Source organism: Salminus brasiliensis, chromosome 19 (assembly GCF_030463535.1).
Source record: "Salminus brasiliensis chromosome 19, fSalBra1.hap2, whole genome shotgun sequence".
Taxonomy (NCBI): Eukaryota; Metazoa; Chordata; class Actinopteri; order Characiformes; family Bryconidae; genus Salminus; species Salminus brasiliensis.
This window is the reverse complement of record NC_132896.1, coordinates 3482356-3505303: the sequence shown is the minus strand read 5'-3', so window position 1 is coordinate 3505303 and position 22948 is coordinate 3482356. Positions and strand designations below refer to the sequence as shown.

Genomic DNA, 22948 nt, shown 5'->3' with positions numbered 1-22948 from the left:
GTCCATCAACATATTCCCTTACCCCATCTTAACCACATCAGTACAAACTGAAAACACACTGGAGCTGCACAATATAAGTAAACACTGGTGTTGTGATTATGCAGCACTCTCAAAAAGACTGGATTTAATGCTTTCAATAAAATTCGATCTGATTTAAAGCCAAATATCATCCATATTTCCCGCAGCATGAGCATAAACAACAGGAACTAGACTACAGATAAACACAGCCAAAGCACTAGAACAGCAGACATTATAAGTTTTGATGTTCCACTATAATGAAGTCTGACGTTTCACACTGCAGACTCTGAACTCGTCTGATACTTTCTGAGAACGCTCCTCACTGCTGCAGGCTGGGAATGAAGCCAGAGGGCGCTCTGCTAGAACACAGCGGTAAAAACAAAGGACTGAAAAAGAATTGCTGATAAAATTGCTGACATTCAGTCAAATGTGTCTGGATCTGCCCTAATTCTGATCTGATCACTTTATTAGACCAGCACATCTTAAACGAAAATTACAGTGAAATTAGCATTTTCTATTAAAATCTATATCCAGATTGAATTATGAAAATGTATTAAAATGCCAATTAACATACAAAAAAAATAGTATATTCAAAACCTGGTAATCAAATCCTAAATAAGACAATATGACATAAAATACTGTAAATTGATTATTGATAAGTGTGTAAATAGCATACAAGTATTTAAAATGCTGGATAAAACATCTAAAAAAAGATCTAAAAATACTAAAAAATATCTAAAACAAATTGTTTTGTGAGTTCATGATATTTAAATCTATAGTGCTATTTAAGTTATTAATATGTTTAAAATATGTTATTAATAATTATAATTTAATAATATTAATGAAATAACATTGAAATATGATTAATATCATAACTGAATCCAAGTTCTCTTAAATCTGGATAAAGTATCGAATACTTCACAAATGGTGAGGTTAGATCCACACATTTTCTTACAATAATAGTATAATATGAAAATTTTGATGTTTAATATATAAGATTTTACTTTTCATAATAAGTTTTCAATTATTATTACATAAATCATTGTCAAATTCAAACCTTGGATTATACACTCTTTGTCCAAATGTTTGTGGACACCCCTTCTAATGAATGCAGTCGGCTGCACCAATTGCTGACACAGATGTGCAAATGCACCCACACAGCTTGTTTAGTCTCTGTAGAGAAGAAGTACTGCCAATAGAATAGGACTCTCTGCAGGAGCAGATAAACAAACATGAATCTATTGGCACCATGCTGCCTAATGGGGGTATAAAGCCCCCCAGCATTGAGCTGTGGAGCAGTTGAAGAACTGTGTTCTCTGGAATGATGGATGGTGGAGCTCCATCCAGTACTTTTAAGAAGAGTTAGGGATGATGAGGTGGGGGGTGATCATCATCATCATCCAACATCCTGACCTCACTAACGTTCTTGTCGCTGAATGCAATCAAATCCACACAGCAATGCTTCTCCAAAATCTAGTAGAGAGTCTTCTTCTCTGGACAGTAGAGACAGTTACTCCAACAAAAGCAGGATTGACTCTTTTTAATGCCCTTGATCATAGGAGAAACAAAAAAAAAAGCAGGTGTCCCAATACTTTTGTCACATAGTTTATGACTATTATGATTCATCAAAACACCTACAGAAACTCATCTGGGAGTATGATTGGTCAAAATATTCAACACCAGTCAACTATATATATAGCGTGCCAGTCTCTGCTAACCACAACACACTCACACTCACACACACACACACACACACAGCTGCACCCTTCCAAACGTATGCAGTACGTCATCTCCAGCAGTGTCTCCTCATATCACCTTTACAATGTGCTAGAACCCCTGCATTAGGCAGCCTATTCAGCAGAGCCCCTCCTGCAACTGCAGCTCCGTGGTGTTCCCGCAAAGGCCCGCCTGACTCCGACAGTCCTGATAAAACACCTTATTAAGGGAGTCAAAAAAGAACAGAGTAAATGAGCTGAAGTTTTCTGCTGACAGAGGCAGAGGGCTGGGAACGAACGGCCGGGGCAATAAAGCATGAACGAGAGAGAGAGAGAGAGAGAGAGAGACAACAAAGCTGGGCTCAGGACACGCTCCACAGTGCTCCTGCTGCTGCTGCTGCTGCTGTTGTAAGACCCTCGCAATTAGAAGCCCACTCTAGCGAAGCTACGAGGCTGTTTCTGACGGAGGAAGGGGGTGGGTGGGGGGTGTTGTGCATCGATCTACTAGCAAATATGCATACGACTGCTTTAAGACAGACTTTCTTCATTGATAACAATCTCCGAAACGTACGGAAACAAGCCAGGAATCAAAACATATGCAAATGCAGCATTTCGGCTTTATCCATTATGTATGAACGCTGGCATTAATGGTGTGAATGTGATATTCCTTCTTGAACAGCGGAGACACACTACTGCCTCCTGCCTTCCTCCCCACTCTCATGAGCACCCTATCCTGCATGCAATTAAACACTTCTGCATAAATATGCAGCATCCATGTTCCTTCAAAGATGCTAATAATGGCACACTTACTACTGTACAGCTACATTATATGCCCAAATGTATGTGGACACCCCTTCTAATGAATGCATTCAGCTGGCACAGATGTGCAAATGCACACACACACACACACACCTGGTCTAGTCCTTGTAGAGAAGCACTGCTAATAGAACAGGACTCTCTGGAGCACATAAAGACACATAAACCTATTGGCATCATGCTGCCTAATGCCAGGTGTGGGCTAGAGGAGGGGTATAGAGCCTCCCAGCATTGAGCTGCGGAGCAGTGGAAGAGCTGTGCTCTCTGGGGAGTTGGGGATGATGTGGTGGGGTATTGATTATCATCCAACATCCTGACCTCACTAAAGCTCTTGTTGCTGAATACAATCAAATCCTCACATCTAGTAGAAAGCCTTCTTCTTCCCTGGTCAGAAGAGACAGCAGGAGAAACTCTTTGTTAACACCCTTAATTTCAGAAGAAACCATGAATAAGCAGGTGTCCCAATACTTTTGTCAGTACTGTGTATTTAGCTACTCCTCCAGCTGACCGCTTCGCTTCATTACAGCCTTCCAAAACCAACGCTACGCAGGAGCTGCTCTTCTCGAGGTTTTGATCTCGAAAAAGCAAAGCTGGCGGAGTTTTGATGTGTTCAGCGGACACGGAAAATGAGAGTCAGCTTTCCTTTCACGGGAGAAAAAAAGAAAACAGAAAACTGGATCAAAACTGGATCAAAACTGGTGTTATGGGTTTTTCACAGGCCAGCATGAGATGAAACAGTAAATATATCATGAAATCTCACCTGCGTGTGAAGCTTTTCAATCTGCTTTTCATTGACGTTCGCATGCTGGTACACCCTGCTCTTGTAGCGAAACTGCAAGACAAAAGGAAAGAAGAAAAAAAAAGAAGAAGACCTCCATTACTCTATTAACTCCTACGGTGAGTGCAAAACTACTACAGTGCTTGTAATGGCAGTGTAATGCTTATCAGCCAGTTTCACAACAAGACACCTTCCAGTCAAAGCTTTGATTGCAGGCTGATATGCTTTTTTTAATTACACCCAGACTCACAAAGGACAAACCAAATGGAGAACATAAACACCACAGCAGACTGAAGACCATCACTGCTTTTAGTACCAGTACATAAACAAAAGGATGTAGTAAGTGCATGAAGTAAGTGCACCCCTGAGCCTGGATTAACAGGCTGAGATTTAATTAGGCCCAGAGGACGAGGACTGAGCAAATACAAGAGAAAACATACCGTACTTGCCCGCAACGGTCTGACATAATCAGCAGTTATTTATGTCTAGTTTCCTTCCTTGTTCCTTCAATTTCTTCAGAACAGTTCACACTGCAATTCACAGTGCGGTAAGTGTCTCCACCACAGTGGGCCACTAGCCACAAATCGAGCAGTTCAGCTAAGAGGGTTCTGTCAAATGTCCTTACTGAGGTTTAACTCTTGTGGAGTCCCACAAGGTTCAATTTTAGGACCTTTGCTTTTCTTTGCTATTCTTTCTAAATAGCCACCTCTATGTAGAACCGGGGAAATTTATTATAACTTCAACGTAAATTCCAAACCTCTAATCAACGTAATATACAGATATATACACACATGGACAAATTTTTGGTACCCTGTGGTTAATGAAAGAAAAACCCACAAAACTTGAATCTGACAAAAGTAATAATAAATAAAAATGCTATGAAAATTACGACATTGCTTTTCAATCATGTTTCAACAGAATTATTTAAAAAAATAAACTCATGAAACAGGCCTGGACAGAAATGATGGTACTGTTAACTTAATATTTTGTTGCACAACCTTTTGAGGCAGTCACTGCAATCAATCAATTCCTGTAACTGTCAATGAGACTTCTGCACCTCTCAGCAGGTATTTTGGCCCACTCCTCCAGTTGTCTCAGGTTTGAAGGGAGCCTTTTCCAGATTGCATGTTTCCACAGGAACAGATTCAAGACACCCTGTGCCAGATGCAGCAAAGCAGCCCCAGAACATAACAGAGCCTACTCCATGTTTCTGACTGATTACAAGATTGTAGACACCTGTGATGCTAATTAGGGGGCACAACTTGATTTAACATAATGTTCCTTTGGTCACATTATTTTCAGGGGTACCATCATTTTTGTCCAGGCCTATTTAATGAGTTTACTTTTTAAAATGATTCTGTTGAAGCATGGTTCAAAATCAATGCTTCAATTTTCATTTGTTCATTTTCATGGATTTTTTTTTATTACTTCTGTCAGATTAAAGTTATTTCTGTGACCATTGTGGGTTTTTATTTCATTAACGAGGGGTACCAATAATTTTGTGTGTGTATATATATATATATATATATATATATATATATATATATATATATATATATGTGTGTGTGTGTGTGTGTGTGTGTGTGTATGTGTGTGAAATATAAGTTCTTTTACTTCCGTTTAAAGCTCTAGCTTTATTTGGTAGTGCTGACCACACCACAGGGTAGAACAGAAGGGCGGACTCAAGTATTTTGGCTGGGTTGGCTTTCCTGTGGTCAGGAAATCAGTGTAGTGAGACATAAAAGAAAAGGAAGAGATGGACTGAGTGACAGGGGTATTTAAAGGGCAAGAGGTTTCGAGAGGAGGAGTTTGGGGTGTTCGGGGTCCTTCTCCCTAACTTAAGTTCAGATATAACTTATATATAAAGTACTTTTAACAACAGACATCGTCACAAAGCAGCTTTATTGGGGTTCGAGTCCCAATTGAACAAGCCAATAGCAACAGTGGTAATGGGCTCTAAATGCCAGGGGCCTCTAAATATCTCCACCTCCCCATCTACTCTTCCAAAAGTACTGGATGGAGCTTCACCATCCATCATTCCAGAGAACACAGTTCTTCCACTGCTCCACAGCTTAATGCTGGGGGGCTTTATGCCCCTCTATAGCCCACGCCTGGCATTAGGCAGCATGGTGCCGATAGGTTCATGTTTATCTGTTACAGAGAGTTCTATTCTATTGGCTAGTAATAGTAGTAATCTACAGGGACTAGGCTGTGTGTGTGTGTGTGTGTGTGTGCATTTGCACATCTGTGTCAATGCAATGGTTGCAGCTCAAAGTAGCTGAATGCATTCATTAGAAGGAGTGTCCACAAACATTTGGACGTATAGTGTAGCTCACTGCGAACTGGTGGGCTTGAACTTGTTAGCTACGTCAGCCTTGGCTGATCTGCTACATTTGGGATAAGAGTGGGAAAGCTGATTTCTGGCCAAACCATCTGCTTTCCAAGTGATTTAATTTTTTCTTGCTGTGACGGTCAATACCTCCAGAGTGGGTACACCCTTATTGGTGGGCAACGAGTAGTCCCTCAGCGGTCGCTCCTCCTCCAGAAAGCAGCTCTCTCTGCCGTCCACGGCCGGCTGGAACAGCCCGTAGTTCAGTACATCCCTCAGACTCTGGGTGAGTGTGCACAGGATCTGCTGCTTGGCCGCCCAAACCGTGGCGTCAGGCTTAAACCTCATGGATTTCTGCCAAAAAGCACACAGACAGAGACGAGCAGGGCTCTATCAGGCTAGCGCAGGTGTACACAAGGCCTAGAAAGATCAGCGCGTGGCTCACTGCTGTCTGCCAGCTGTTCATCATCCACGCCTTTTGAATGCATAAGAAGGGAACAACGGGGTCTGTTATGTAAAGCGGGATTCTATAAGCAGTGTAGTCTGGTGGACAGCTGGTGTGGGGTAAGGTGCCTTTATTCTGATTCACTGTGCTTGTCTGGAGGCTAAAATTCAGTGATCCTGATCAGAGAATCAGGATGAAGCCTTGTTTCATTCAATTAACATCATGAACAGGACATTTCACACTGAAAATCTTAAGAAAAGACAATTTAAGACAGGATAATGTGGTGTTTTTTGCTCCTGGGCTCCCCCTACAGTTGTGGAGGGTAATTTACGTTTACTCCGCCGCTGTAGATACAAATGAAGTGCTTTGAGCTCTTATGGACAGCTGTAAACGTGCATTTCTTGAGGAATACTACAGGATTTGACATGAATATGACTCTATGGTTTAAGCAGCATTATGCTAACAGTTCTGGAGAGAGGTTCTCCTTCTGCAGCTCCACCACCAAAGCTTCACAGTGCAGTAGCAGCAGCGTTCCGGCCCGGAGTGGGAATGATGGCGACGACGCCATTCTCCCTGTTCCAATCAGTGGAGCATCAGCATGATCCTGAAGCTGCTGATTTAAGGTAAAAATGCTACATGATGTTGCTTTAAGCCTCGGAAAGTGAAGGTTATTTTAAGCAGTACGGTTGAATTTAGCTTGTGCCCCATCTGCAGCAGTAAACACACACACACACACACACACACACACACACACACACACACTGTGGCATGCAGCCACCTCAGCAGAAGAGCAACTAGGGTTTAGGTGCCTTGCTCAAGGGCACCTCAGCCATGAATGTTCACTTTCCCCACCCTCACATTCATTCCTGCTGGTTCAGGGGACTGAAGTGGTGACCTTCTAGGCCCAAGACCACTTCTCTAACCTTTGGTCGTCACATGCATACCATCTATTGGGACAGAGTTACAAACGCAGCAGAACTGAATCTTCAACCTTTAGGGGGCGCAGTATCCAGGTTTGAAACCGCAAAAAGTGTCATTTAACAGCATTTAATGGCTAACATAAGTTCAGATATAACTCAATATAAAGTGCTTTTAACAACAGACATCGTCACAAAGCAGCTTTATTGGGGTTCGAGTCCCAATTGAACAAGCCAGTAGCAACAGTGGTAATGGGCTCTAAATGCCAGGAGCCTCTAAATATCTCCACCTCCCCAACTCTTCATCCCAAAAGTACTGGATGGAGCTCCATGATCCATCATTCCAGAGAACACAGTTTTTCCACTGCTGAAAGCTGATTTCTGGAATTGAATTGAAGCTAATTTCAGAATTGAATTCTCAACCTCTAGGGGGCGCAGTATCCAGGTTTGAAACAGCAAAAAGTGTCATTAAACAGCATTAAATGGCTATTATTAAACAAATTATCATTTTTTTTTACAAAATGCTACAGTGAATATTTATAAAAAAAAAAAAAAATTAAGTAATTCGAGGATTTGATGAAAAATACTAAATTTGTATTTCATTATAAATTGAATTATTGTAAAGAGCAATGCTACACTACTCCTTTAAGAGTATGGCAAAATGCTGACAATAACAACAAGCCTTTTTAGATATTATAAATGTGTATGTGCAATGACCATAAAACATCTATTTCTGTATTTGTCAATTTTGTGGCTTCATAAGAAATGATTCCCATTAGTAACCCTAACATTTTAAGCTTAGGCTCAATCAATACAAAAGACATGGTCATTATTAGACATCATCCTTATAAATGGACCTGCCGAGACAGGACAATGACCCTATCTGCTGAAGTTGACCAAGCACTATTCCTAGACAGTTTTAGAAAATGCTTTGGGATGACGAATGGCAGCGTGTTTTTTAATTAGAGACGATTGAATTACGCAGGACTGCAGAGGAATATGCAGTCAGCAAATAAACGTTAATGGGGCTGCAATTACCATCGTCCTTATTCCGCGGCTGCTCTGCTCCGTGTGCAGGGAAAACCACTCCCTTCACGTCCGATTTCAGAAATATTGATTCCTTGTGGCCTGTAGAGCAGGTTGTGTGTTCAGAATTCACCACCAGACCCTTTGACTTGTAGAGGTTTCACTGAGCAGCATTCAGATCTCAGCATTAACCCATCTCATCAAGCCGCTCACCATAATGTAGTTTTGCTGGATTTTGCTGGAATTTTTGTGCACATTGTAAATTCAGTTAAAGTTTGGACTGTTGACCCTTACCAAGACCACTTCTCGAACCTAACTCGGGCTGCAGCTGCCCTAGTGGGTCTCCTAGCCTCGTAGCACAATGCATGTTAGGAGGTCGCCAACAAGCGTGCAGGAGGCGGAGCTTAGAGAGGAGCTGAAGTATGTTTTGCCACTCATTCTGACTAAGAGGGCGTGTTCCAGCGGGAATGTGCCATCAATGCTTACCATCCACTGTGGAGCGAAACTTTGCAATTAAAAAATCTTCATGGAAATTAATTCTAATTAAACGTTCATTTTTAAACGAACTCTGCTGGAGGCTTCGGTTTTCACCAGAACAGCCGACTCACATTCGCAAATCACTAGCTAATGATCAAGCATGGTGGCGTAAAGGATAGTGGGCAGTGGTGGCTCAGCAGTTAGAGCTCCAGGCTACAAACAAGGAACAGCTGGAAACACTAAGGAGAATGCTGAGCAAAGGCGGAGACAAGGAGCGACCAAGCACAGAGCTGTGTGCACAACGCCACATGATAGACAAGAAACAGGCCAGACATGAGGGCAAGGCGGGGCTGCACCTGTCAATCATATTGAATTATGAATTTTGTGAATCATTACAGCCGTAGTAGACTAGCACACAAAGCAACAGTACAGTCAGTAAACGTATGTGGGTCAACCTGTGAGTCTTGTGTTCACCCTTATGGGCTTTTAAGGAGAGAGAAAGTAACACTTTGCTGCACATCTACTTATTCCTTTTCCCAGCAGCACAATCTGCTCTTTCTGGCTCTCTGCGTCTCCTGCAGACCAAGCGGCTCTCGGCAGGAAGCTGCTAGAGTATGGAGCAGGAGGCAATTTACAATAATGACATAAACTCAGGCCAAACCACATGGCCCCTGCTGCCTCGGGCAAACGGCAACACGGAGCACACTCTGACTGTGTGAGTGTGTGTGTTAGTATGAGTGTGTGTGCTCTGTTTTACTGTCTTGATGGTGGCATTCAGTCCTGAAGACAACAACAGGAAGATGTGAGCATTCTGGGTACAGTGTTTACCGACCTAAAACAGGCCGAGCATTTCCGGCAGGGTTTGGAGGTCAGGGTTAGTGTTGGGTCAGACACCAGCAGTGCAGACGTTCTCAGAAGGTAAATAAAGGAGTAGAGGTTCTGCAGTGTGGAGCTATTTTACAGTGGAACCTAAAAACAGACCATAATATCTGACCCTTTATACAACTCTCACTGAAACGCTCTGTTTTACCAGCGGGAGAACCGCAGAACCGCTCGCTCGCCTTTCTCTGTTTATAAACCTGTAGAGCCCTTTTAGAACCCAGTGGAGGCTAACACTAATGCTAACACACACACACACACACACACACGCTATAGAAACCCCAATCACACACGCAGCACATTCACCCACTATAAACCAGCTATTACACACCAGCAGACCAACAACCACAGATACCAGTCCAGAGTGTGGACCACACACACAGGAAGTGATCAGACTGCAGTGTTGTAAAGGAGCTGGGAGCTGATTGGTCGGGGAGGAGATCAGACTGGATTAGAAGATGTTAAACACTATAAAACATCATTTTAAGAAAAGTCTCGACTAAACTAAATCAGTCCAGAAAGTCTGATTATAGAAACTGAGACTGAAAATAAAGGATTTTACTGAACCCGTTAATCAGCAGCTCGTCGGATCTCACACACAGAGATCAGATCAGATTGGGTCGGTATCAGCTGATACTCAGAACTGAGAGACTCAGATCGGATCGGGGGGACAAAATCACCTGATTGGGACATCCTTAGTAACTATAGTTATATTGTCTCTCCTCCTCCTCTCTCTCTTTCTGTTCTGTTTACAGTGTTTCCGATATTCTGTCCTTTTCCCATCATATTTCACTCATAAAACTATTATGGATCAGACGAGGAGGGTGTATCAGTGTTGTCAGACGATTTTAGGGCGTATTTGTATTTGTAGGCGTGCAGAGACACATGGGACAAGAGATAAAGAGATATTAATTCAGCTCTGTCCTGATCACAGGGTTATGGGTTCAACACCCAGGTCCAATGAGCTGCCACTACAAGACCCCTGAGCAAAGCTCTAAGCCCCCTCTGCTCTGGTTCTGACTTTCTGTGTGTATGTTTGTGTGTATATATATATATATATATATATATATATATATATATATGTGTGTGTGTATATGTGTGTGTGTGTGTGTGTGTGTGTGTGTGTGTGTATTAGTGTACTCACAGACTGCTGCAGATCAGGGATAACCACACAGATGAGAATGGAGTCTGTCTGGCTGCTGCCCAGCCGGCCGCTGGTGGGCCGTTCCACACAGGGACGCTCGTCTCTCGAGCTGTCCGACTCCGAGCTGCCCGAGTCAGAGAAGCTCTGAGCCATCTCCTCCTCACTGGACATCAGACTCCGCGGCATAGCAAGCACTGCACACACAGAAACACACCAACAATAGAAACTGAATGTGTGGAAGGTGTGAAGGTCTAGGATTCAGTCATGTGAAAAAAATGACATATTTAAACATCTGGACTTTTGATCTTAATTTAAACAACATTAAGACACAGAGGCAGTATAACTCCACACATACAGCTGTGGAAAAAGGCGGTTAACAGAAATGTCATTATCGGGACTCAGGGTGGTCCAAGGTGCTGCCACTGTGATCCGAGGATTGCTGGTTATGCCGCTTGCCATCAGCAGCCGGAATCAGTGAGAGCACAACTGGCCTTGCTCTCTCAGGGGTGGGTTGATGCAACTTCCTCCCCACATCACTCCTACTGATGATGTTGATGGTGGTCTGTTAGCTGGGGTATCGGAGCTACGAGTCCACCTACGAGTCCACTGCTACCTAGCGATGCTGCATCGTCAGCAGTTGGAAAAGAGGCGTTGGCGGACTTCGGTCTTTATCCACCTAGTTTTTGGAGCATTTCTAGTAATAAGGGGAATTAAATTAAATCAAAAGGAAATAATATTTAATCTTTTTATATTATTATATTTAATACATAAATAAATAAAATGTCCTGTGAGAAAAAAGTTTGAACCCCCTACATTTATTACTACTTAAAATGGTGCAGAACCAGGAGCAGAACATCAGCTGCAGATGATCAGAACATGGTTGGAGAGGATTATTCTGGAGGAGTCTTGAGTCTTGTTTAATCTCAGACGTTTAGGCTGGTCTGCTCTGGATTGATGGTTAAGGTGAGTGATGAAGATCATGGCCATCATGGCCAGATCCAAAGAGCTCTCTGAGGCCTTCAGTAAAGTTGTGGAGACGCAGAGGAGTCTGAGAAGGAGGTTAAGAAAGATCTCAGAGCAGTCAGAAATCAGCCACTGTTCCATTGTCTGTCCACTAAATGATTTACAAGTGGAACAGCTGACCAACATGGCAAGGTCAGGCCGTCCCAGCAAAGTTCAGCCCCAGAGCAGATGAGTAGAGAAGACTCTAACAGTCCAACAGAAGACTCCAACAGAAACCAGGCTAGTCTGAATGAGGATGCTCCAGAATTAGCACATACTGCTGTCTGTTTTTTGAGCAGTGGCTAGACCTGAACAGAGCCTGTTTACGAAGCACATCCAACAGATAAAAGCCTGTTCCCACACCTGCTGTGTCCCATTCACAGGCAGAGAGAAGTGCGCCAGTCAAGTGCAGTGAAAGCGATATGATTAGAGAGGACAGAAACAAAAGCTGAGGCCGGCTGTTCACTGCAGTGTATCTGTGTCTCAGGAGCTGAGGAAAAAAAGTGCAGTGTCCTGCAGTGCTGTACGTCCCTTGGTAGATGAATGCCTATATAATCGAAAAGTGCCTTAAAGGTACAGTGGACAGCTTGCTTACTTAAGCAAGCTTAACCCTACAGATAACCCTAGGGCACTGTGGTAAGGTAGCCATAGTTTCGAGTGGAAGAGATTAAGTGCTACTAGGGCTTATCCAGAAAGGAACAGCTCTATAGCAGATCTGTAGAAGCTGCTGAAGGGGGTAGATCGTCAGAGCAGCCTGATAATTAAGGTCTTATTCTTTGAAGGTACTGCAATGCTCATATATATATAGTGTATATATGTATATATATATATATATATATATATATATATATATATATATATATGTTATATATATATTATTTTAAAGAACACAAATTAGCAGATAGTTAAGGTCTATATTGTGTATATAAATAGACTATATATATATATATATATATATATATATATATATATATATATATATACATATTAGATATATTATATATTATTTTAAAGAACACAAATCAGAAGATAATTAAGGTATTGTTCTTTGAAGCTCCAGAGAGTCCTATTCTAATGGCAGTACTAGACAAGCTGTGTGTGTGTACCTGAATCCCTTCATTAGAAGTGGTGTCCACAAATAATTGGACATATGTGTATGTACTAATAAAGGGCATAACATAACCCTTCATTAGCCCTACCTAATAAAGTGTCACCGCTTCAGTGTTACTCGGTATGGGAATGAGCAGAAAATCAGCCGTCTCGCTCGTCTCTGTTCTCTTGGAGCCTCAAGCGACAAGTGAACTACCCTGCACGGAGATATGGATCAATTACAGCCCGGTGTGGCACAGCGGAACAGAACCATACAGTAGAGTGTAATGATTTTTTACCATATGATGCGCTTCACAGACAGAAGCACAATACAGGCTTATTAAACTTCACCTCCATATTCCAGCTCGTTCCAATCTCTGTGATTCTGCTCTGATAGGCTCTCTCATTACTGTGTTCGCGGGGCTTTCCTGAGCCCTCCGCTTCGACGCTGGCACATAACAAAGCACGGTAATTGGACGGGACAGTGGACGAGACCAGGAGTTGAGTTCAGGATTACCTGGTGTATCAAACCTGATATTCCAAATGCCACACGTGCGACGCGAGCAGGGCGGAGGGGGCGGAAGGACGGGATGTCAGTGAGGGAACTCTACGGAAAAGCCTCCACGGCACCGTGCAGCAGGATCCATCCCTAAAGCAGCCATAAGAGAGTTTCATTTAAAGGTGGTTACTGGTTATTGCACATATACTGGAGTAAAGCACCTTTTTCTGTCTGTAAACATGAAGCAGGGATACCTCGAGTGTGTGAAGGCCACTCTCAACACCTTCCGTCACTGAAAAAGACAAAAAAACATGGATTTTAATGATTTTTGCAACCAAAATAAACTTTTTTTTACAAGAAACACAAAGATTTATTAACCAATTATATTTTAGACTGAAAGACGAGCATCAGAGTATGAAAACACTGTGTTATATTCAGTACAAGTGTCCCATCCACTCAAAAAAGGTTCTACATAGAACCAAAAAAGGGGTTATTTGACTTGCAACAAATGTGCCATACGGAACCATCTTTGAAAGTTGTGGACCTTTTAAATATGACCAAAACAAAACAACTACACCAAGGCTCTGAAGTAATAGCCCCTGGACAGGGCACCAGTCCATCACAGGGCACCACACACACACACACACACACACACAACCATTCACTCACACACACACACACACGCCTAGGGGCAATTCAGCACAGCCAGTTCACTTACTATGTTTGTTTTTAGGAGGCTGGAGGAACCATCGAGCTTAACCCAAGCACATCACCACATGACATAGACAGGAAACAAGAAAGGTTAACATCACACACTAAGGTGTATTACTCAGTAACCACAGGGTTACAAACGATTCTACAATTTGATTGGTATGTGCGAAAGATCAAGAACTTGAAGAATTGCAGCCACTTTAGGATGAAATGTACCACCCTGTTACATACCACCCTGTTACATACCACCCTGTCCCGTTAATATGGCTCCCATGTCTGAATAAAAAGGATAGCACTAATAAAGGGCCCTATCTTACACCCTGCACCCCACCAACACTCTATTTTCAGGTGCAGTGGTCTCAAAATGAGGGGTGTTTAGGTCAATTTCTGGCGTATTGCTACTTATCCTGGCGACAGAAAACACAGTAGCTCCACTGACTGAAAACAGCCTAGGCAGACGATCGTCAACAGTCAGACGTTCGTCCGTTGCTATCTCGGCAGTGAACTGTCAACACAGGCACGTGCAGCCCAACGCTCGTACCCCCCCCCCCCCCCCCACGCTTTACACCACTGAAATAGCAATCCTCCAAAGTCAGTCTGACCGCACCTGGCTCTTAAAGGGACATTACTGCACGTTACGCCCAAAAAACACACCCATGATTAATTAAGAGACTCAGTATATGACTATTGTACATTTCGAGCCATGCAACTTTTTTCAATACACACCTTCACGCCCATAAAATCAAGCTGCGTGGTGCACGATTGACGCCCCGCCAAATGATTGCTAAAATAGGGCCCCAAAGACTTTTAGCCTGAGTTGGGAAAATGTGGACGTATCTCTTGAAAACTGAATATGAAAATGGCACCTGTTTCATAGAATGACAATTGACTCAATTAATGGTCAAAACCTCATTTTATAATTTTTTTGATGAAGTTAAGTCCATAATTCTGTTACATTTCTGAGTTTATTTACATTAGTAGGAAATCTTTACAATAGTTAGTGCTAGAGGCCTCACCCACTCTACATGTGTAGAGAGGGTAAGCATGTGACATCACAGCGACTGACTGTACGAACAAATTCAGCTGGAGTTCAGAGCTTCCTTTTACAGAAGAGCAGAGAAGCTAATGCATTTGGTGGAATTCACACAAACAACTGGAATCCAGCCCCCGAAACGTGTGGGAGCTCACTGAGTGGCCCAGTGTAGCTGCGAGTTTAGCTACATGCTAAGTTCAAGTAAGAGGGAAAGTAAGCAAACCTGGATGAGCCAGTCTACTAAAAGAGCCTGTAAACAGTGGAAAACCCTCCTAAGACCGTTCACTTCGACTCTGCGCTCTCAGATATGAGGCTTCATCCTCTAAACAGGAGTGAATTAGGCCTCAGTTAACTGGACAATCCTGGCTAGACATCGATGCCCATGGACCGTTGGTTCTTTGGTCATTTGGATTACTACAGTCGAATCCAGCTAAGCTAGTCGCTTGTGTCAGTCCCGATTTGGCCGTTTTCCCTAATAAACGCTGTAGCCGAGCTGCAGAACGCTGCGTGTTCCAGAATGTTCCAGCAGGAATCCTCAATTCCCAATGCGTACCCTGCATTCTGCATAGAAAGACGGGTAAAGAAGAATGGACAGTGACAGAGAGAGAAAGAGAGAGAGCGAGACAGACAGACCACCAGGGAAGAGCTCGGCCCACTAGACCACTAACGCAGATCAACACACACTTCAATGGCTGCCATTCCAGTAAGAGGTCAAGTGTTAAATGTCTGACTGGGGACCCGCTCAGAAAACAATCAATTACTGCTGCACAAACGAGACGACCAATTAAAACCAGCTTCGGCTCTGAGGACTTCCTAGCAATACCGATACAGTGACCAAAATAATAACAGAAAGGGAAACACACACACACACATATTTATATACACACACACACTATCAGATTTAACTAGGCCGTCGTCTCGGTATGGGAGTCGCCTGACAAGCGCACGGCCGTAACAGGATAAAAACAGAGCGCGCTCGCGTCCTCCTCCCCTGCGTCCGGACCAGACAGCCGCGTCATCCATCACAGCTGGCAGCTTCGCTCTCTTCCTCGACCCCTACAGCACGGGGAAGTCAGCACTTTCCCGTTTTCACGCCGAGGCTACCAGCAATTAAACCCTCACGCAAATTCCCTGAGTGCAATTTACTGCAAAGAAGCTGTCATTAGCTTGCACAAACATACACACACACACACACACACACACACACACTCACACACAGTTCCCTCACCCATCCATGGTAAGGCATTCATTATAAATGCTCATTAAATTAAAATTCCTATCTTATGGGGATTCTGGTGTACACCTCGCTATCGTCTACCAGCCCAAATCTCATCTAAATAACCCCCCCCCCACACACACACACACACACCCAACCCCCAGACACTGAGGGTAACGAAGCTTTTGACTGCAGAAGAAGTTCACAGCCTTGTGGAGACCTAGTTTCAGTAAGTGGTGAGATGGTAAAGGCCTGCACTGCGGTCGCAGTCCCACTAAACACTCTGGACTGGTATCTGTGGTTGTTGTTGGTCTACTGGTGTGTAATAACTGGTTTATAGTGGTTGAGTGTGCATTGTGGGGTTTCTATAGCGTATGTTTGTGTGCGTGTGTTAGCATTAGCATTAGCCTCCACTTTGTTCTGAATGGGTTCTTCAGTGCTGGTTTATGAACAGAGAAAGGCGAGTGCCGGTTCTCCCGCTGGTAAAATGGAGCGTATCAGTAAGAGTTTTATAAAGGGTTGGATATTATGGTCTGTTTTCAGGTTCCACTGTATGTAAAATAGCTCCACACTGCAGAACCTCAACTCCTCAATGCAGAACCTCAACTCCAGACAACAGATGACGCTCTGAACACCACGGTTAAAACAAAGACTCTGGACCAGATCCAGCTATGCCTAGATGGTAATGTTAGGGATGATAAAATATTGTTTAATATATGGCATAAGTTGTATAAATTATATGAATATAAATAATACATTATGTGCTTTTAAATGTTTTAATGAAATTAATGAATGAATTGATCACTCTTCATCGTGTTTAAAGAGCTGAGAATTTTCAAATTCTGAGTTTGAGATCTTTGAGGCCAAAGTTGCCTCACTAGTAGTATCACTAATATTTAAAATTACATTTAAAGAGATTTATATTCTTGGTGGTGATGAAATAATTAAATGTATTTATTAATTAAGCTTTAAATATGGACCTTGAATCGGGTTCTAGGTAGCAGTTAGTGTAACTGAGTAATTGATTGGCCACGTAGACTCACACCTACCACTGGTTACAAAGTCCAGGACTGGAAACTGGATTCAGGCTCCGGGTTTGAAGGCCTCTGACCTAAATAATAATAATAAAGTAATAAAGTGTTTCTAATATGAATTTATAGCCTCGGGACGTAAAAGTTCCCCTAACTGAGAAATCACCCTTGTACAGCGTCTGCTATAGGCAGTGGTCTCCGGATGTAGTGGCACATTTTGTAAAGCTGAGTAAAACCCTAATGAAAAACGTCTCGGTTGTTTATCAGAGTAATGAGCGAGGCAGGGGAGCGGGGTGCGAACACGGGGTCTGATTTAAGAAGCATCATCAAAGCCATCGTCAAAACCAAGACTGGAGAAGAGAGGGGAGGCGGAGTTCAAGCCTGAAAAAAGTATCAAACAAGGCCAGGAAACCAAACAGGGGTCAGAAGTCTAGCACTAGCACTAACTTCCCTGGTAAAATCAAAGGAAGCAGCTGAACGGTCAGTTCTTGAAGGTGATAAAGGTGCACAAGCAGGAAAAATGATCAAGCACAAGAACCTAAAACACTTTGACCCCTGGGGTGTTACCAGTATGCAGTGGTCAGTACCTACCAAAGGAAGAAAGGTGACATGGTTATGAGCACCCAAGGCCTTGCTGATCTCGTTTAGACCTGGTCACTTCATGTGACTTTAGCTACATGCGTTTACACTGGGTAGCCAATGACCGGGAGGCGTACTGCTTGAAATGTACTGGGAGGGCTTTCGATTGTACTGGATGCAGTTTCAATTGTACTGGCAAGGGTTTTGGTTGTGCGGTGAAGGGTTTCAGTTGTACCGGGCGAGTTTTGGTTGTACTGGGAGGAGTTTTGGATGTACTGGGAGGAGTTTTGGTTGCACTCGGAGAGGTTTTAATTGTACTAGGAGGAGTTTCAGTTGTACTGGGATAGTGTTTCAGTTGTACTGGGAGAGGTTTTGGTTGTTCTAGTGGGAGTTCCAGTTGTACTGGTCGGTGTTTAGTTTGTACTGGGAGTAGTTTTGGTTGTACTGGAATAGTTTTGGTTGTATTGAGAGAGGTTTTGGTTGTACTGGGAGGAGTTTCGGTTGTACTGGGAGTAGTTTTGGTTGAATTGAGAGAGGTTTTGGTTGTACTGGGAGTAGTTTTGGTTGTATTGAGAGGTTTTGGTTGTACTGGGAGGAGTTTCGGTTGTACTGAGAGTAGTTTTGGTTGTATTGAGAGAGGTTTTGGTTGTACTGGGAGGAGTTTCGGTTGTTCTAGGGGGAGTTTCAGTTGTACTGGGAGGAGTTTCGGTTGTACTGGGAGTAGTTTTGGTTGTATTGAGAGAGGTTTTGGTTGTACTGGGAAGAGTTTCGGTTGTTCTAGGGGGAGTTTCAGTTGTACTGGGAGGAGTTTAGGTTGTATTGAGTGGCATTTTGATTGTACTTGGAGGGGTCTTAGCTGTACTGGGAGGAGTTCTGGTTGTGGAACAGGTCTTAAAGAGACAGGTGTGTTTACACTGCTATAACCTCTCGAGACCCTGCGTCCCCATATTACACATTACATTTCTGCTTCTCTGCACCACGGTACTTCACTTTTTAACACTTTGACCCTTTGGCCTCTTCTGAGGACATTGTTTTTTGCAAAGTCGACTTCCTGTACAAAGACTAAGTTTAGTTTGATACTTGTTCGGTCCTACTAATCCCAAATAGAAGCACACAATGCACACCAAGCAAATATCCGGGTCTCAGGAGGGTAACATGGCTCTAATGCGTCTCAGACTTTTTTTATGGGGCTTGACCTTATCCAGATATATCCTGGTACTTGAGACGGAAGAAGTGAGCAGGTGTAAACAGGGTTATTGATGCTGAGAGAGGTTCTGCTAACATTAGTCTCAGTGCCCCAGTACCCCTTCAGAGGTCTGGGTCAGAGCTGTTTTAGCGGCCCAAGGGGGAATTACTCAATATTAGTCAGGTGGTTGGTTTTAATGTTATGGCTAATTGGTGGGGTAGTGTAGTACATTAGTGGCTGTGGTCCATATTGTAAGAGCATTTCAATTTGATGTAATATGAGGTAACAGCTGATGGCGCGCTACACCACATCATTGCATAATATTCCATGTTATTCTGCGATATTCCCAGAGTTTGTCCTTTTATGGAGATTTCCATAAAACTGGAAATTCCATTTTGGGATGATAATTTATTCCATTTCATTCCATAAAGACTTCCAACAGATCTAGAGGGATGCAAATAAACACAAATACAAACACACATACACACACACACACACACACAAGCAGATATTATAAGTGCACCCTGACCTAAAAGCATAATTTTTCCACCACAACAAGCATTCCGATGTTCAGACCCTTTCCTTAATTAATTCCTAAATGAGAATAATAATTTCACTCTTTTACACCAGGTAAAAGAAGAACACCCTGCAGACTCACTAAAGCACCAGCAGGATCACTGAGGAAATCATCTCGGAACATTGTGAAGGGCTCTATCTGCAGGCGTGCCATATGGACGCCTCTCTGGTCATCAATTCAAAACCCAATAGAGCTGTGTAAAATACACCTGTGTGTGATTTTCATGTATTATGGAATGACCGCTGCTGGTTCCAGTGTGAATTTCCACCTTTTGCTGAGTGTAGGTCCCCCTTATGCAATCAAAACAGCTTGGACCAGTCAAGGCATGGACTCCAGAGATCCTTTAAGTCCTGGACGTCAGGAGGTGGGGCCTCCATGAGCATCAGTGAACCTTGGGAACCAATAACCTTGTTGCCTAGCCTGGGGCTAAACTGCAGGGTTGACCATTTTAAACATACACCCATCAGCCATAACATTAAAACCACCTGCCTAATATTGTGTGGGCCCTCCTCGTGCCATCAAAGCAGCTCTGACCCATGGAGGCATGGACTCCCCAAGACCTCTGAAGGTGCCCTGTGGTACCCTGTGCCACCAAGACTATCATTAGCAGTAGATCCTTGAAGTCCTGCAGAGCCTACCAGGTATCTTTGGGCGTAAGGCAGGAAAAACTTGCTGGACTGTCCATCGAAGGATAGTTTTGACCACTAGCTCTAGATAAAAGTCTGGCATCCGCATCTAGGGCCAGCTCAGTTGTAGTAAAAAGATGGGCCTGCTATTGATTTCCCATGATCTGTTTTGCATGTGTGTGAAAGGTCCCACTCTCAGATGTCTCAGATGTCTCTCTGAAGTACGTCCAGCCAGAAAGACAGCGAGCTGCTGTCCCAGAGCTGAAAAAGGGCCACCTATTCAGCACTACTGTCTCGGACAAGCAGACACAGCACGGACACAGAGCAGGCGTTAATCGGCCTGTAGGGCTGTCGGCTGTTAATCTGCCTCACCTGGACGCTTTTGTTCAGTCTTGCCCAGAACGGCGAGCGCAAACCTCCAGACACCTCTCTCTCTCTCTCTCTCTCTTTCTCTGAAACCTTCAATCTAAATGTGATTTTTAAGAGTTGAATTGCTTTAGAAATTCTCTAAGCAAATGTTTAAAGATCTGAAAAGCAAAGAAATTGACGTCCACAAAGCAGAGGAAGGCTATAAGGCTATCGGGAGATTTCTACAGTGGGGGGGGTGGGGTGCAATAACTAACGGCTTAAGCTCTACTGGGACTTGGTATGGTATTGTATGGGGAGGTGGAGGGGGGGGGGTTGCCTGCTTCCACATCAGTAAAGATTCCAGCGCCTTTTAGCCTTCTGTAAAACGAGCCGTTTGTCATGCCGGCTAGGCGTGGCAGGGAGCTGGAAACACTCAAGACACAAAACAGGGAGTATAACCAAGGCAGGATAACACGAGGGTGCAGCGATCTACAGGACAGAAAGATGAACCAAACCCAACAGTACTGGGCAACAACAAACCAAGGACCGGGAGAATACTGGGCTTGAGACAGAGAGGCTTAAACATGGACAGGACAGGAAAGGAAAACCATTTACATTACATTTAAGGCATTCAGCAGACGCTCTTCTCCAGAGTGACTTACACAAGTGCTTTACTATTTACCCAAGAAAAACCTCATCTAGTTTAAATAGACTAATAATTCAAAGATCCTCTAATCTTAGACTCTACTAAACACAAGTCAGTAAGGAGACCACTCTGCTATTCACCCAAATCCTCTCAGAAGAGGAGGGTCTTTAGTCTGGGTTTGAGGACAGTGAGTGTTGGTTCGGACACCCAGGGGAAGTTCGTTCCACCACTTCGGTGCAGGACAGTAAAAAGTCTGGACGCTCGTCTTCTGTGGATCTTAAAGGATGGCGGGTCGAGCCGAGCCGTACTTGAAGCTGGAAGGGCTCCTGGTGCAGATCGGATTTTAACCATCGCCATCAAGTACGGAGGGGCCGGCTGGTCCAGGCTTTGTAGGCCAGAGTCAGGGGTTCGAATCTGAATCTGTGGCTTGGATGTAAAACGCCCGAGAAAGACAAAGAAACAAAAACTTGAGGCAGAGTTTCAGTAAAACTAAAACCAAAAAGCAAACATAGCAGAGCTTCGAACAGGAAAGAAGCTAAACACGAGGCAGGGAAGCAGGGAGATACAGTAAAGGCAGGGGAGGCAGAAAAACAAGGACTAGGAACAATGGTGGAAAGCTAACAATAGGCGAGGCACAATAGACAACAGCGCTGTACAGAGCTAATTCACTGCACCTACTAGTCTGTGGACTGGGCTTAGGAAGCCGCTGTGGGTGGAGTCCTGGGATTGCCCAGTGGAGAGAGTGGCAATGAAGTCCTGACACCGTTAAAATAACCTCAAGTTATCTTAATCCCATGAGAATTAACATGGGAGGAGGCACTGGCACAGATATCTTGGGTCACTGTCTGTGGCAAACATCAAGTACAACACTCAAATCCACAAGACCGTGGCACTGCTGGCATAGCCTTAATATGGCTTCTGAACACATAGCTGCTAATGTTTATTTACGCCAAGATTTTAACCAAAAAATAACATGAGATTTAAGGTTTATCAATTAGGACTTACTACATGATGTCCTAATGATGTACAGTAACACCGCACTACAACATTATGAATACAAATAAAGAAATAAAGGGAATAAATAAATACATAAATAATAAATTGGGGTGAATTGGGGTAAAAATATTAATAGATCAGACAGGGTGTGGCATCAACCTACTCCATCAAGTTGTTTAAAAACTGCTGCATTTGTACAAAACAAAGCATCTTGCTCGACCATCTCTTAAATCGTGGAGCGGGAGCAGACTTTCCATGTTAAAACTATTGCCAGCATCAAGGCCTGTGTGGCAGATAAAGAGAGAATTACACTCATTACAATCAACATGGCATCTGTTCACAGATAAAGGCCCGCCCTTTAACAAAAAAAAGGGCCAATCAGCTTGCTGCTTGCAAGCGGAGGTGTTTCGACAATAGAAGAAGAGAGAAAGAGAGGTAGAGAGAGAGAGAGAGAGAGAGAGAGAGAGAGAGAGAGAGAGAGAGATAGTGAGAAAGAGGGGGTAGAGAGAGGGAGAGAAAAAAGAGAAGAGAGAAAGAGAGGTAGAGAGAGAGAGGGGGGTGGAGAGAGAGATAGATAGTGAGAAAGAGAGGGGGGAGAGGGAGAGAGAGAGAGGGGTAGAGAGAGAGATAGTGAGGAAGAGAAGGGGGAAGAGAGATGGAGAGAGAGAGAGAGGTAGAGAGATATAGTGAGAAAGAGGGGGTAGAGAGAGAGAGAGGTAGAGAGATATAGTGAGAACGAGGGGGTAGAAAAGCACAGAGAGAGAGAGGGAGAGAGAGGGGTAGAGAAACAGAGACAGAGAGAGAGAGAGAGAGAGAGAGAGAGAGAGAGAGAGGGAGAGGTAGAGAGATATAGTGAGAAAGAGGG

General features: G+C 43.5%; 2 protein-coding genes across 3 annotated transcripts in view; both read right to left on the bottom strand.

The window, feature by feature from the left end:
* The window catches only part of shank2b (SH3 and multiple ankyrin repeat domains 2b), a 150072-nt gene extending 144068 nt beyond the window's left edge, over nucleotides 1-6004 (bottom strand). Inside the window, exons 1-2 of the mRNA XM_072664181.1 lie at nucleotides 5807-6004; nucleotides 3310-3381 (exon numbers count right to left, since the gene is read on the bottom strand). Of these exons, the coding sequence (XP_072520282.1) occupies nucleotides 3310-3381; nucleotides 5807-6004 (270 nt within the window). The remainder of the gene's footprint in view (nucleotides 1-3309; nucleotides 3382-5806) is intronic.
* ciapin1 (cytokine induced apoptosis inhibitor 1) overlaps nucleotides 1-22948 on the bottom strand; it is a 303079-nt gene that overhangs the window by 167700 nt on the left and 112431 nt on the right. The window lies entirely within an intron of this gene.